Source organism: Salvelinus namaycush, chromosome 21 (genome assembly GCF_016432855.1).
Source record: "Salvelinus namaycush isolate Seneca chromosome 21, SaNama_1.0, whole genome shotgun sequence".
In the NCBI taxonomy this organism is placed as follows: domain Eukaryota; kingdom Metazoa; phylum Chordata; class Actinopteri; order Salmoniformes; family Salmonidae; genus Salvelinus; species Salvelinus namaycush.
The window spans coordinates 10,867,815-10,884,493 of record NC_052327.1 but is presented as its reverse complement, the minus strand read 5'-3'; the positions used below and the strand labels follow the sequence as shown (position 1 = coordinate 10,884,493).

At 39.7% G+C, this 16,679-nt stretch overlaps 1 protein-coding gene across 1 annotated transcript in view; it reads right to left on the bottom strand.

Moving 5' to 3' along the window:
- Nucleotides 1-16,679, bottom strand: part of spg11 (SPG11 vesicle trafficking associated, spatacsin) — an 81,471-nt gene that overhangs the window by 60,563 nt on the left and 4,229 nt on the right. Inside the window, exons 9-15 of the mRNA XM_039017181.1 lie at nt 9,941-10,096; nt 8,383-8,561; nt 7,783-7,959; nt 4,938-5,009; nt 4,387-4,514; nt 3,862-4,037; nt 1,381-1,591 (exon numbers count right to left, since the gene is read on the bottom strand). Of these exons, the coding sequence (XP_038873109.1) occupies nt 1,381-1,591; nt 3,862-4,037; nt 4,387-4,514; nt 4,938-5,009; nt 7,783-7,959; nt 8,383-8,561; nt 9,941-10,096 (1,099 nt within the window). The remainder of the gene's footprint in view (nt 1-1,380; nt 1,592-3,861; nt 4,038-4,386; nt 4,515-4,937; nt 5,010-7,782; nt 7,960-8,382; nt 8,562-9,940; nt 10,097-16,679) is intronic.

The following is a 16,679-nucleotide window of genomic DNA, read 5'->3' as shown; positions in this document are numbered from 1 at the left end:
TGAATTTACCACAGGTGGACTGCAATCAAGTTGTAGAAACATCAAGGATGATCAATGGAAAAAGTACACCTGAGCTCAATTTCGAGTCTCATAGGAAAGGGTCTGAACAATTATGGAAATAAGGTCTGTTTAAAAACAATATTTAATACATTTTCTAAAAACCTGTTTTCGTTTTGTCATTATGGGGTATTGTGTGTGGATTTCTGAATATTTTTTTTTGTGTCCATTTCAGAATAAGGCTGTAATGTAACAAAATGTGGAAAAAGTCAAGGGGTCTCAATGCTTTCTGATAGCACTGTATATCATTGATCTTGGCTTTATAATACAGTTTCTTTTTCTTTTTATTGAGTTTAGTCACATAATTTCTCAATTTGCAGTAAGTCAGATGTCCAGATTCATTAGAAATTCCTTTTGCCCCATCTCTTTCAACTATACAGTTTTTCAATTCCTCATCAATTCATAAAGCCTTAACAATTCTAACAGTCAGTTTTTTAACAGATGCATGTTTATCAAAAGTTGGAAGAAGAAATGTCATATATTCATGAAGTGCAGCGTCTGGAAGCACTTTATTAATCACATCAGACTTAAAAGTATTTTTAACATTATCCACATAAGAGTCACAGCAAAATCTTTTGTATGATCTCATACACTATTTAAGGTCTAGCTTATGGAACTTTGGCGTTCCTGGATATAGCCACTATATTGTGATCCCTGCATCCAATGGGTACGGATACAACTTTAGAACAACGTTTTACAGTATTAGTACAAACGTGATCAATACATATGAATGATATTTTTCCTGTAGTGTTTGTAAACACCCTGGTAGGTTGATTAATAACCTGAACGAGATTACAGGCACTGGTTCTCACACAGTGAAGAAGCTTCCTCTTGAGCGGACAGCATGTTGAAAACCAGTTAATATTCAGGTCCCCAAGAAAGTAGACCTCTCTGTTTACATCACATACACTATAGTTGATTTCACAAATTCTAGTAATGAACGAAGCTTCAGTGTACAGTGCAACACTAGTGCCTACAAAATATCTGTTGTAAATAATCTTAACTCACCATCACTTCGTGACGACGGAGTTTGTGTCTGGTAAAACGTTTTTACATGAATGCGCATCGGGCACAAAGTTCGCCTAAGAATTTGTTCTTAACTGACTTGCCTGGTTAAATAAAGGTTAAATAAAAATAAATACAAAAAAGTGCACTGTACCCAGTATAAGCCACGCCCACTAAGACGTAACCCGGGCGAAGTACCGTGTTTTTAGGGAGTCTTACGATACCATCCTATTTTACATGCATCCACGAGAGATGAACAGATAGTTAACACTTTACTGTCCTCAAACAGGACAAAGCTGATCCCAGAATAGGGTCTACCTGGCCAACATGTAGAGGATGTGGTTCCTCATGTGGGCGCTGCACCGTGTGTTGTTGTTGACCACCTCTGCCGTGAGGGCGGGCCACTGGGAGGCGCTGGAAGGGTCACCGTTCTGGGCGGCCAGGCTCTCAATCCACTCGGTGACCCTCCGCTGGTCGTGGTGGGAGGTGAGGTATGACCACAGGACCCCCGGGTCACAGGAACTGACAGCTGCTGGTCAAACATAAACACAGGTTGAATTGACCAAAATAGTGTCAACTGTTCATTTAACTGCTCAATACAGTATTGAATTTGAAGAAAAACGTAATATTTCTTAAATATCACCCTTCCACACAAAAGTTGTAGTTAATGAGCGGAAGATATGAAAGTAATTAGAGACATAAGTGTACAAGCACGTAAAGTATGATTTGCACATGTACAATTTGTGACCCTTTTCAAGAATTGAGTCGTATGTCGCACGTCACTACTTCACAGGAGGCAATTTAAAAGAATATATATATTATTTTTTTTAAATCAAAATGCGTTCTTTGGCAGAAATGCCATCTGGAACATGTGAACTTTCATGTGCCTTAATAACAAACGTGTATGCCATCTGTAAATATGAATACAATTGTTTAATTATGAGCCTAGTTGGTTTAGCCATGGAAAAAGTGAGGAACCTTCCTGCTAGCCATATTTGGCTGAGATAATGGATGGGCTGGACATGCCGAGAGGAGTTCGGGCTGGTCTGCCATGTAGCGTGCTTCTGTCTATAACGTGAGCTGCTCAGTATGTGGAGGTAATCCTGGCTACCGCAGGTTTTTTAAAAAGACCTAACGTTGGACTGCTCTCAACAACATTGCTGACCTGAATTTTTGTTGTAATGGACTACAACTACGGTGAGTGTGAACCGGAGTGACTTGACACAACGCAGGCCAAACAAGCTGTAACTACAAAGAAATAGAGTTAAAGGGGTAGCAGTCTGCCTGTGATGCGTTCATCCGTTTGTACGAGTAAGTGTCTAGCTACATTTTCAGATAGTATACGTTTCTAATTTAGTCAGAAAGTCATTTTCATTGCAAGTTAAAGCGTACTGTTAGGTAGCTAGCGAACGTTAGCTTGCTGGTGATTACGGCCATCTATTGTATTTCATTAACATGTGTACATGTTTACATGTCTAGACAATAGTGACCCATCCACTTAGCTGGGGGGGTGGTTATAGTATTTCTTTCACATGACCCATCAATTTAGACAAGTGTGCCTGGGTAAGAATAATACACAATTATTGTATGAATATTTTATCATTGTTATCTGGACACTTTCTATTTTAGCAACCATTTAGCTGTACCGTTTACACCTTCGGTATCCTGTGCATGTGACAAATAAACATAGATTTTATTTGATATAGTGTGTTTACCAGAGACTGTAATAAGAATAACAGCATGACCTGCACCAAAGTCAGATTAGGAGATAGGCCAAGAACTAGATAAAGTGTATTTGTACTACTACTTTTTGCTACTACTTTCACCACTTTTAGTCGTGAAATATTTGGTTGTTTACTACACTATTCACTCTGTTTAGCACATGGCCTCACATGTGAATCCTTAAAGAGATGGGTGGGACTAAGGCTTAAGAGGGTGTGAACAATGCATAATGGGTGTAGACAAAGAAGAGCTCTCCAATAGGTGTCCCAAACATTCAAGGCCCATTTTCTTAAAAGTGGGGTTACAAGTTTATCAACTTTCAAAGCAGAATTACTTTCCCATTGTTCCTCAACTGCAGTGTATGATATACCATACCAGAGTCTCTACTTTTGTCCAATATAAAAATACAATAAAAACTGTTTCTATATAAGACCGAATTGAGGCGTGCTTTTCTTTCAAAAACAAGGACATTTCTAAGTGACCCCAAACTTTTGAACGGTAGTGTATGTGTTCTAGACAAGTATGCCCATACCATGTAATCAAATCAAATTGTATTGGTCACATACACATATTTAGCAGATGTTATTGCGGGTGAAGCGAAATGCTTGTGCAAAGTTGCTTAGGAGCTAGAAGCAGAGCTGATATGGCGATCGGGAGTGCAGGTATTTTTAATTTTTAAGTGTTATGAAAATGTGATCATTTGGAATTCTCATGATTCATTTATCATGACGACGTGGCACAACACGATTTCCTGATTGCACAAACAGACCACTTAGAAGTTAAATAATGGTGAAAATAAATGTTTTACCCACTCATAGAACATAGACTATAACCAAATTGACAGGAGTTTAATTATAGGAGTGGATTATCTGTTTAAGTGCCGAAAATGCTGTCATCATATTCATTTCTGTGGTAGGTGAAGTCAGAGTTCAGCATGACGGGAAAGTCGGGGTCCATAGATGATACGAGTTTCCAACTTGTATTTACCACTTGAAAGCTGAATGTTTTTCCAAGTCGGGATCTCATACTTACAATTACTCATGTAGGGTGTGAATGCAGGGTTAAGAGGAGTCCTACCCGAGTCTTGTAGGCGTGACAGCAGGATGGCTCTCTGGGTGTTGTGGTCCCAATGTCTGACCCAGTCCAGACGCAGCGAGCTCCACAGTGTCTGTTCTGACTGGGAGCCTCTCTGGTCTACCAGCTCCTCCAGCAGGCTCTTAGACCCTGGGTCTGTCTGGGCCATCTGAGGAACCCTGAGAGAAAGCAGTACACAGTACAGTATGCTACATTGAAACAGGAAGTGATTGCCATAGAGCAAGACTAAAGATAAATGATTGAGCAAAAAAAATAAAAACTGTTTACTGCTAACATGTTAAAATGTCATGTCATGTAAGCAGAGAAAAATGACTACTGGCATCCAGGGCCATGTTCATTAGGACACGCAAGTCCAGGTAGTCCCTCCCTTTTTATGTGTTTTCTTCTGTTTGGTGACTAAAGAACACGACCCAGGTGGATACAGTGTCAGAAATCCTGACAGGAGAAAAGTACATGAAGATAAAACTGAAAAACCAAATGCAGTAAATAGTCTGTTTTGCCTCGTACCGTTGTCTGCCCACAGGGTCTGTGGAGCGCGTCTCAGGCACCGCACACAAAGCCTCAATCTGTTTGATGAATTCCACCCTCTGTGTCTCTTCATCAGACAAATAGCTCTGCTTTGACAACTCCTCCACCTGCACACAGTAATTGACAACCCCAAAATCTTAATCAGACTTAGTGGGGCGGCAGGGTAGCCTAGTGGTTAGAGCGTTGGGCTAGTAACCGAAAGGTTGCAAGTTCAAATCCCCGAGCTGACAAGGTACAAATCTGTCGTTCTGCCCCTGAACAAGGCAGTTAACCCACTAGGCCGTTCCTAGGCCGTCATTGTAAATAAGAATTTGTTCTTAACTGACTTGCCTAGTTAAATAAAGGTAAAATAAAAGAAATAATGCATTTGAAGCTGGCAAAAGGTAATGAGTTCATAATGAGTTTTTAAACTCAATGCAGTGTAACCCCTTGTCTGGCTGGAATGAGTTTTTAAAAGCAGTCAAATCATCCACATAATGAAAGCCAATGTTAGATGCGATCATCCCATTTGCTCAAAATGCTGGTCTTACCACAAAGTCCCTTAGGTCCCGGTCATCTGTGTAGAGGCATATGTTATGCAGTTGCTTCTTTACGTTGAAACCCTGAAAACAGACAGCGTCGGCTTTTTTATCCACAGTACAAACAACAACAAAAAACAAGGAGACTCCTGTTTCAGTTGCATGAGAAATTACCATTTAGTCATGGAGGACACACCAACATTCCTGCTTGGTCATGGGGTGTGAGTGAGATGCTAACATCATCCCTGTTTTCGCAGACTCTGGGCACAATTGAATAGCAAAGCTCTGTCTATGTCTTGTGTGTTATGTAAAATAATCATGCAGTGTAACCACTGTCAAGTAATGTTATATGATTGATTAATTGGTTGTTTATATTATAGTGTCATGCATCTTCATGATGCCCAGCCCACATGGGCTTATAAGACACCGTATTTGCTGTATCCAAAGAAAATGATCATACTTATATATGCTCACAAGTACATGCATACGTACATACACACAGTTGCGGCCAAATATATTGGCACCCTTGCATTAAAAAAGAAATCCCACATTTCTTCTAAAACAAGATGAAATTGAAAAAACTTTAGATTTTCAACACTGCAGAACCAATTTTATTAAGTTTAATGGTTTTATAAAAAAAATAAAGACAAATGGTATGGACAGAATTATTGGCACCCTGGAGCTAGTACAGTACTCGTTTTATCTAGTGATGATAAAATGTCTTGGTTTGAGGTGTTAGACTGATGTCACGTCTATGCTAATATAGTAAAAAAATTGCTAGCTAGCTTTCCAACAACTGCAACGATGTATTTGAGAGACAACAAGTGCTCATTGTGCAAATGTATTTATGTTTTCAATAAACATTGGAAACGAAATATAGTTTACATGTTGCCAACAATATAAGCCAATCCCATAGCTGCGCACACGTCGGTTTTGTTGCTAAACAAACAACCAGTCTATAGCTGCTCTTCTTTATTTATGGCATTGAACCTACCTAATTCAATTGCCAGAAGCAGTATCCCAGTTCTCAACAAGGTTCTTTGATTTCTTGTCAGGTGACATAGGGTTCTGGATCATAGGTGTTTTGATCTGGTTATAATTTCTGAGTTTAGGTTTTAGCCATATATAAGTTGACAATTTTTCTTTGTAGCTAAGGGTTAACTTTTTTTTAATCATGTAGACATTGCATCGTAACTTGTGTCTAAATATGTTATAGATCAGCTTCCTTAAATATGTCTGAGTTCTTTTGTCCAAGGGTAATTGTGAGATTTATCCAAGTTGAAAACCTTTTTTCAGGGGTTCACAGCAAAGCTGTTGCTATTCTTAGATTAAAAATGAATATATTTGACATAGTCAAATAACTCAAGCATAGATAGTTTTTTTCTAATTTGGCACACAGAAACTAGAGGCCATGAATAACTTGGTGAAAAAGAATGGCACGACTGGCCTATAGGTTGCTCTGTTATAAGCAATCTCACTTAAACCCCCCTATTCACCGCCCTGTTTGACCTAGAGACTTAAAACTTTGTATGTAAGTGTCTTTTCTAATGCTGACCACATTTCATAAGGTCTATCAGGAAAGATTCTCCTCCATCTTGGGCAAACTTATTCTCATGAACGATAAGTAACAGGTCCATCTCTTAACTTAGTTTGAGAAAAGCCAAGGGATTGGCTAAGAGATGGCTGAGTTGACAAATCCCAATCGGATTTTACATGTCAATTTAAACCACTGGAAATCCACTCCACGGTGGCCTATCAACTTGAAACTTGTCATCGCTATCATGGACATCCCTAAGATGAAGCCCACTGAATTTGGTATTGATATCTAAAAAACAAGGAAACTATTAATAACTGATTACTGCATATGTAACGCTAATGCTAAAAATGATCTGCAATCATCTTCTCCTCATGAACCGTTCATCCGATTCACTTCATATGTTGTATTTAGACTTATGATTGCACATAAAGGAAGATTGTTCCTACATGATAGAGTGCTTGATTTGCTATTCAACTGATCTTGAGTCCTTTCTATCATCCTCTGAACCCCGTTCATTGCTGCTCGCTGCTATATTGTTTATTTTATTTTTTCTTATATCGTTACCATTGTTCATCGTTGTCTAACTACGAATATGCTGAGTCATATTGTTTAACCATCTCCATATTGTAAAATGTCTGACTACATAGAGTTGGTCCTCTGTATCTCAGTTCGTAGAGTATGGTGGTGGCAACGCCAGGATGGTAGGTTCAATTCCCGGGACCACCCATACGTAAAACGAATGCATGCATGACTGGAAGTGCCGTTGGATAAAAGCGTGTGCTAAATGACATATAGAGTGAGGTCCTAAAATTATTGACACCCTTGATAAAGATTACACCAGAGGTAATACTTGGTGGAAGCCCTTTTGGGCTTTACAGTTGTGAATCATTTAGAATAAGATTCTACCAACTTTGCACAACTCTAAGGGCAACCAACAGTGGGGTCTGAAATTATTGACACCCTTGACAAAGATGGGCAAAAATGACTGTATAAAATAAATTCAAATACTGGGCTATTATATTGTATGCTACATTTTTGGGGGAAATTCAATTATTTTATACTAATACAATTGCTCAGAGAAAGTGATTTTGTTAAACAAGTAATTTTTTTTCTCTCAAAAAGGTAGAAGACAACATTTTTGACACCCCAGTTTTCAATACCCTTCGATACCTCACCTTGTGAGGATAACGGCAATGAGCCTTTTTCTGAAAGGTTTAATGAGTTGGAGAACGCATTCGGAGGGATCGTAGACCATTCCTCCATACAGAATCCTTCCAGAATGGATTAGTGAAAGCCAACCGAACGTAGCCATAGTCTCACCATGTTCCTGAGCAGTGCAGTGGCCTGCTCCAGGTCTTTGTGTGTGAGGCAGTCGAAGGCCAGACGCAGCCCCGTACTTCTCAACTCCTCCAGCCGCTGATCTGGCCTGTTCTGGCTCCTCAGGTAGGCCTGGGCCCGGGGAATCTGCTTGGTCAGCACTGCCCGCTCGACCACCTCCTTGACGCACACACAGTATCAGAAATCGGATATCTGGTCATTACTGTAGATAATTATGTAATTATAGCCAATTGGGGAGAACCATTCTGGTGCAAAATGGATGTTGTGAATGGTGGATGAGAAGAGTTACCCTAGCACAATGTCAAGTGCTTTGATGCCTATGGTTAAAAAGTGTGACATAAATTCAAGCCGTTATCATGATGACCCATCTAGGATGTCGCTGAGGATTCATGCCCAATCTGCTCCTTGTGTGTGTGTGTGTGTGTGTGTGTGTGTGTGTGTGTGTGTGTGTGTGTGTGTGTGTGTGTGTGTGTGTGTGTGTGTGTGTGTGCATATATGTGTGATTGTGACAGCAAATTGATTAATTTGAGTCGAAGAATCGACAATAAAGAAACTATTCTGAAAGCTTCACTGTGTTTTTACCTCAGAAGAGAGGGAACCCCAGTCATCATTCTCCACCTCCTCAGGTACAGGTATGGGGGATGGGACAAGGGTGGAAGTGTCGCCACCTGTTGGCCAGGGAAACCTCTTCATGAAGGTGCGCAGATCCGAAACATAACTATCCAAGATCTCCACACACTCCTGCAGGTTCTCATCCAGCTCTGTGAAGAAAGAAATTAGAGAATAGGGAGAAACCTCTGTGTTATTGAAAGTTTGAAACACGCACCATCATCAGACCGTATCATGATTCAACATAGACCATACAAACTCAAGTTTGGTCCTGATCTCCTAATAACATCAGTACAAATCCCTGATGAAGGCCTATTGAGACTGAAATATAAGATCTGTTACATTTATGAAGCATTAAGGTCACCAGTGTGCTGGAGTTTCTATTTCTATAGACTTTTCTAGACTGAACAAAAATATAAACGCAACATGTAAAGTATTAGTCCCATGTCTCATGAGATGCAATAAAAGATCCCAAAAATGTGAAGTTTTGTCACACACAATGCCACAGATGTCTCAAGTTTGAGGGAGTGTGCAATTGGCTTGCTGACTGCAGGAACGTCCATCAGAGCTGTAGCCAGAGAATTGAATGTTCATTTATCTACCATACGCTGCCTTCAATGTCGTTTTAGAGAATTTGGCAATAGGTCCAACCGTCCTCACAACCACGTGTAACCACACCAGCCCAGGATCTTCACATCCGGTTTCTTCACCTGCGTAATCGTCTGAAACCAGCCACCCGGAGAGCTGATGAAACTGAGGAGTATTTCTGTCTGTAATAATGCCCTTTTGTGGGTAAAAACCTATTCTGATTGGCTGGGCTCCCAAATGTGTGGGCCTATGCCCTCCCAGGCTCACCCACAGCTGCGCCCCTGCCCAGTCATGTGAAATCCATAGATTAGGGCCTAATGAATTAATTTCAATTCACTGATTTCCTTATATAAACTGTAACTCCGTAATATCGTTGCATGTGGAAGCAAACTAAATTCTAATGTCAACTGAATTTTTTTGTTATACAGTTGGCAAATAAGCAGGTTGATGCAATCTCCCTCAGATGTTTTCGTGCCAGCCATGGCTGATTGCTTGAGATAGCAGTATCTTTTTTATTTTAAAGTGAGTGGATTTCAAATTGTATTGATTTCATTTCAGAGAGGTGAGAACCAGAGGGGGAAATGGATCAGTAGTGTGAAGGGTTTCAACCCCAGTCTCCAGAGTTGTAGTACATGACCCTAGAGCCGGAGGGATACCACTCGACCATGACTCTGCTCAGTGAGGCAGCACTCCTAATGCATCATGCTTACAGCAACTGGATTCTGTAGCTAAGCAGGTTGATGCAGTGTCCCCTCAAAAATCTTAAAGGGATTGTTCACGGTTTTAAAAAGTTTTTTAAAATGTACATGTTGTCATTTTATCCCAAAAGTTTTTTGAAAGTTTGTTAGCCAGAATCTACTGGCGTGTGTAGCAATGGAACTGGGTTTAACATGCAAGCAGCGCATTCAAAAGCATGGGGAACGCGGCGAGAGAAGTGTCTTACCCTCTGTGGCGGAGAGGACGCCCCTGACTTGTGTGTTGAGGAAGGCCAGGGTGATGCTGAGCAGCTGTTCTGAAAATTGTCGGCTCTGGGCCTCAGTATGATTGTCTCTGATGGCACAACGCAGAAGGTCCAGAGCCGGACACAGATCCTGGACATCTACAGGAACAGAGAGAAACACTCATACTGTCATATCTGGAGTAGGATGAAGTGGCCTCTAGAAGCTGATCTTTATTCAGCTTTGCATGTTCCCCACTAATGGTTAAGGGTAGGATTGGGGGAGTGGAAGCTGATCCTAGATCTGTACCTAGGTCATATGTGTAGGGCAGTGGAGGAAGAAACGGGGGAAATTTAGCCATTGTAATGGCTGTGTTTGCTACTGTTCTATTCATTACATTCTGGTAATTACAATGTCCTACCCATTGAAGGCACCCATACATTTTTTTTTTTTTTTTTTACATATACACTCCAGAAATATTAATATGAAGCTCATAAAACACTACAGAGGTTGAACACATTTATTCTAGTCAGTAGGAGAAAACATCACACAAACAAATTAAATGCATGGGGGCGCATGCACACAATTTCAATTACTAGGCTGTGATGAGACTACAGTGAGACATCATGTGAGAAGGCAATTACTATTAGGAGCGGTAATTCTAGCTGACATCACATGAGGTATCTTACGGTATAGTCCCTTTCCTTTCTCTCTCACACAAACGCACACAAACTGTATGCTCACACATACTAGTTGGGCTGGGCGATATGGCCAAAATATCATATCATGGTATTTTTCAAAATTTTTACTGTATTTGACGGTATTTTATAATTTTGATTAATAAAAGTTCTACATTTGCTTCATGAGTAGTGCGTGACCCTAGGGTGGCAACACATATATTCAAAAATTATTTCAAATGGGTCTTTCTCCATTCTGATTGTTTTATACTGTTCAATTCAACTTCAACCTAAAATAATTTCCTGCATTTCCATCAATTTCTGCATTTCCTGCACTCATTTGAGAAATTCCACACTGCCACGATATGGGCAAAAATACTAGGCCTTATTTTTAACCAAATGCGATTTAGATTGGTGAACTTTTGGAATCATGGAAATAGAATGTTTATTATAATCCTATAGTTAAAATATAAATAACAGTGGGCACTTTGAATACAGTGTGAAAACATGACAATGAATGAAAATGCCATGGAGTTATTGTGACAGGGTAGGACCCAAAGTGAGGTTCAGTGTTTCCTAGGGGACCCTATAATCTTTGGCTATATTAAATCTTTATTCATATAGCCAACATATTCATGCTTCGCCTATTCCTCTTTGATTTAGAAGATACTGTTGCACAAACAACATGCTGATTTAAGCCTCCACCAGTACTGGGATCAGGCTGTATTAGCTAGCTACGTTTGCTCTGACTCAGTACTTTTAATTAGAGGTCGATCTATTAATCAGAATGGCCGATTTCAAGTTTTCATAACAATCGGAAATCGGTATTTTTGGACACCGATTTGGCCTTTTTTTTCTTCTTTATTTTTTTACACCTTTATTTAACTAGGCAAGTCAGTTAAGAACACATTCTTATTTTCAATGACGGCCTAGGAACGGTGGGTTAACTGCCTTGTTCAGGGGCAGAACGACAGATTTTTACCTTGTCAGCTCGGGGATTCAATCTTGCAACCTTACGGTTAACTAGTCCAACGCTCTAACCACCTGCCTTACATTGCACTCCACGAGGAGCCTGCCTGTTACGCGAATGCAGTAAGAAGCCAATGTAAGTTGCTAGCTAGCATTAAACTTATCTTATAAAAACAATCAATCAATCATAATCACTAGTTAACTACACATGGTTGATGATATTACTAGTTTATCTAGCGCGTCCTGCGTTGCATATAATCTATGCGGTGCGCAACGTGTACCTAACCATAAACATCAATGCCTTTCTTAAAATCAATACACAAGTATATATTTTCAAACCTGCATATTTAGTTAATATTGCCTGCTAACATGAATTTCTTTTAACTATGGAAATTGTGTCACTTCTCTTGCAACAGAGTTAGGGTATATGCAGCAGTTTGGGCCGCCTGGCTCGTTGCGAACTGTGTGAAGACTATTTCTTCCTAACAAAGACAGCCAACTTCGCCAAACGGGGGATGATTTAACAAAAGCGCATTTGCGAAAAAAGCACAATCGTTGCACGACTGTACCTAACCATATTTTTAAACCTACATATTTAACTAAAAGAAATCCAGGTTAGCAGGCAACATTAACCAGGTGAAATTGTGTCACTTCTCTTGCGTTCATTGCACGAAGAGTCAAGGTATATGCAACAGTTTGGGCCGCCTGGCTCGTTGCGAACGAATTTGCCAGAATTTTACGTAACTATGACATAACATTGAAGGTTGTGCAATGTAAGAGGAATATTTAGACTTATGGATGCCACCCGTTAGATAAAATACGGAACGGTTCCGTATTTCACTGAAAGAATAAACCTTTTGTTTTCGAAATGATAGTTTCCGGATTCTACCATATTAATGACCAAAGGCTCATATTTCTGTGTGTTATTATGTTATAATTAAGTCTATGATTTGATATTTGATAGAGCAGTCTGACTGAGCGATGGTAGGCAGCAGCAGGCTCGTACGCATTCATTCAAACAGCACTTTCGTGCGTTTTGCCAGCAGCTCTTCGCAATGCTTCAAGCATTGAGCTGTTTATGACTTCAAGCCTATCAACTCCCGAGATTAGGCTGGTGTAACCGATGTGAAATGGCTAGCTAGTTAGCGGGGTGCGCGCTAATAGCGTTTCAATCGGTGACGTCACTCGCTCTGAGACTTGGAGTAGTTGTTCCCCTTGCTCTGCAAGGGCCGCGGCTTTTGTGGAGCGACGAGTAACGATGCTTCAAGTGTGGCTGTTGTCGATGTGTTCCTGGTTCGAGCCCAGGTAGGGGCGAGGAGAGGGACGGAAGCTATACTGTTACACTGGCAATACTAAAGTGCCTATAAGAACATCCAATAGTCAAAGGTATATGAAATACAAATGGTATAGAGAGAAATAGTCCTATAATTCCTATAATAACTACAACCTAAAACTTCTTACCTGGGAATATTGAAGACTCATGTTAAAAGGAACCACCAGCTTTCATATGTTCTCATGTTCTGAGCAAGGAACTTAAACGTTAGCTTTTTTACATGGCACATATTGCACTTTTACTTTCTTCTCCAACACTTTGTTTTTGCATTATTTAAACCAAATTGAACATGTTTCATTATTTATTTGAGGCTAAATTGATTTGATTGATGTATTATATTAAGTTAAAATAAAAGTGTTCATTCAGTATTGTTGTAATTGTCATTATTACAAATAAATAAATAAATACATTTTAATAATAAATTGAAAAAAAAAAGAAGAAAAAAAAACGGTATCGGATTTTTCTGGTCCTCCAATAATCGGTATCGGCATTGAAAAGTCATAATCGGTCGACCTCTTCTTTCAATAGCCCATTGACTAGCCAGCTAACTAGCGATTAGCATTATTGGCTAACATGATTTAGCTTAACTTGCTAAGAAATTACAAACTAGCTGTTTGCAGATGTAAGAAACACAAACTAATATTGTAATTATAGAACGCTTGTGGATTTATATTAAGATCAAAGTGGAAACAACATTGTTGTCATCAACATTGTTGCATGTGCTGCATTGACCATACAGAATGAACGCAAGTCTCTCGTGGTCAAGCAACAACAAATGCGCTCCTTGAGTGACAGGGGGTGGGACCAGGTCTGTATGGAAAGCGGCATGGAGAGAGAGAGCGCGGAGAGGGATGACTCAAGTAGCGGAGTAAACTATAAAAATAGACTTTACACACGGCATATCACATTTAACAAACCAAACATTAAAATACCATTATAGAAGGTAAAGTGAAAACCCAAACCAGTCCGTGCAAATACCGGTGTATAGTAAAATACGGTATACTGCCCAGCCCTACATACTAGTACACACACATACAGGAATGCAGACTCATTTAAATACACATTTGTGTGTGTGTTTGTGTGTGATATTTATTTAATTTATGAAGTTCTGTCTTTGATCTGTTCTTGTTTATACATTTTTTGTATTATGATATGTTTTATGTTGTGTGGACCCCAGGAAGAGTAGTGGATCCTAATAAAATACCAATACTTGTTCCTTCCTGTTTGTCAGCCACTCCCAGTGGGCTAGATTAAGGGGCTCCAACGCTTTACCTACAATACAACGATCCAAGCAGGACTCAGGAGGCGAGGCTGATACGACAGACTGTCGGCCCAATAGCTCCCATGTGACAATGCACAATATGAATCATTACTGTCGTAACTCTCCCCATGTGTGTGCTGTGCGTGTTTCTGTTCATGTGTCTGTGTTCCCCAAGCATTTAATTGTCATGCATGGTATAGGATTTTCAGATTACTTGCATTTACAACCTAGAGTGTCCTCACATTGTTAACCATTACATTGTAGCTTTCAATTTAATTATCAATGTATGCCTTATTTTCAGAAGGATTTATAACTCAGTAAAGTGTATTGACCTTGCAACACAATACTACATTACATAAACATGACAAATGGATGAAAGGTGTCACTTGAACCGTACACTATTTGCACCATTTCAAAGGTACAGTTGAAGTCGGAAGTATACAAATACATTTAAACTCAGTTTTTCACAATTCCTGACATTTAATCCTAGTAACAATTACCTGTCTTCGGTCAGTTTTGATCACCACTTTATTTTAATAATGTGAAATGTCAGACTCAATTTGTATTTGGTAGCATTGCCTTTAAATTGTTTAACTTGGGTCAAACTTTTCGGGTATGCTTCCAGAAGCTACCCACAATAAGTTGGGTGAATATTGGCCCATTCCTCCTGACAGATCTGGTGTAACTGAGTCAGGTTTGTAGGCCTCCTTGCTCGCACACGCTTTTTCAGTTCTGCCCACAAATTTTCAATGGGATTGAGGTCAGGGCTTTGTGATGGCTATTCCAATACCTTGACTTTGTTGTCCTTAAGCCATTTTGCCACAACTTTGGAAGTATGCTTGGGGTCATTGTCCATTTGGAAGACCCATTTGCGACCAAGCTTTAACTTCCTGATATCTTGAGATGTTGCTTCAATATATCCACATAATTTTCCTTTCTCATGATGCCATCTTTTTGTGAAGTGTACCAGTCCCTCCTGCAGCAAAGCACCCCCACAACATGATACTGCCACCCCCGTGCTTCACGGTTGGGATGTTGTTCTTCAGCTTTTAAGCCTCCCCCTTTTTCCTCCAAACATAACAATGTGACCATTATGGCCAAACAGTTCTATTTTTGTTTCATCAAACCAGAGGACATTTCTTCAAAAAGTACAATCTTTGTCCCCATGTGCAGTTGCAAACCGTAGTCTTGCTTTTTTTTGGCGGTTTTGGAGCAGTGGCTTCTTCCTTGCTGAGCGGCCTTTCAGGTTATGTCGATATAGGACTCGTTTTACTGTGGATATAGATACTTTCTACCTGTTTCCTCCAGCATCTTCACAAGGTCCTTTGTTGTTGTTCTGGGATTGATTTGCACAATTTCGCACCAAAGTAAGTTCATTTCTAGGAGACAGAATGCATCTCCTTCCTGAGCGGTATGACAGCTGCGCGGTCCCATTGTGTTTATACTTGCGTACTATTGTTTGTACAGATGAATGTGGTACCTTCAGGGGTTTGGAAATTGGTCCCAAGGATGAACCAGACTTGTGTAGATCTACAATTTTCTGGCTGATTTCTTTTGTTTTTCCCATGATGTCAAGCAGAGGCACTGAGTTTGAAGGTAGGCCTTGAAATACATCCACAGGTACACCTCCAATTGATTCAAATGATGTCAATTAGCCTATCAGAAGCTTCTAAAGCCATGACATCATTTTCTGGAATTTTCCAAGCTGTTTAAAGGCACAGTCAACTTAGTGTATGTAAACTTCTGACCCACTGGAATTGTGATACAGTGAATTATCAGTGAAATAATCTGTCTGTAAACAATTGTTGGAAAAATTACTTGTGTCATGCACAAAGTAGATGTTCTAACCGACTTGCCAAAATTATAGTTTGTTAACAAGAAATGTGTGGAGTGGTTGAAAAACGAGTTTTAATGACTCCAACCTAAGTGTATGTATTGAGTGAATAATTATTGAAAAATAAACAAACATCAATTGCACATTGAAATTCATAAAGCAGCCTGGGCTACTGATAATCCATTAAAATAACAGGAAGGTGGCGCCCCTGCACAAAGACATAAAATAGTGTAGCATCAACATCATGGTCCAAACACACCAAGACAGTCGTCTTGGGTACGACAACACCTTTTCCCCCTCAGGAGACTGAATTGATTTGGCATGGGTCCCCAGATCCTCCAAAAGTTCTACAGACTATTTACATTGACACTCCCCCCCTTGTTCTTCCACTGCTGTTACTCACTGTTTATCATCTATGCATAGTCACTTCACCCCTACCTACATATAGCCCTGTTATTGTTATGCAATTCTACTGTGTTACTTTATTTAAATGTAATAAATATTTTCTTAACTCTATTTCTTGAACTGCACTATTGGGTAAGGGCTTGTAAGTAAGCTGTTGTATTCAGCGCATGTGACAAATAATATTAGATTTGATGCATGTCAAAGTTGTACTTAGTATTAATTACTATGGCATACAATTACAATAATACTAAGTATTTATATTAGG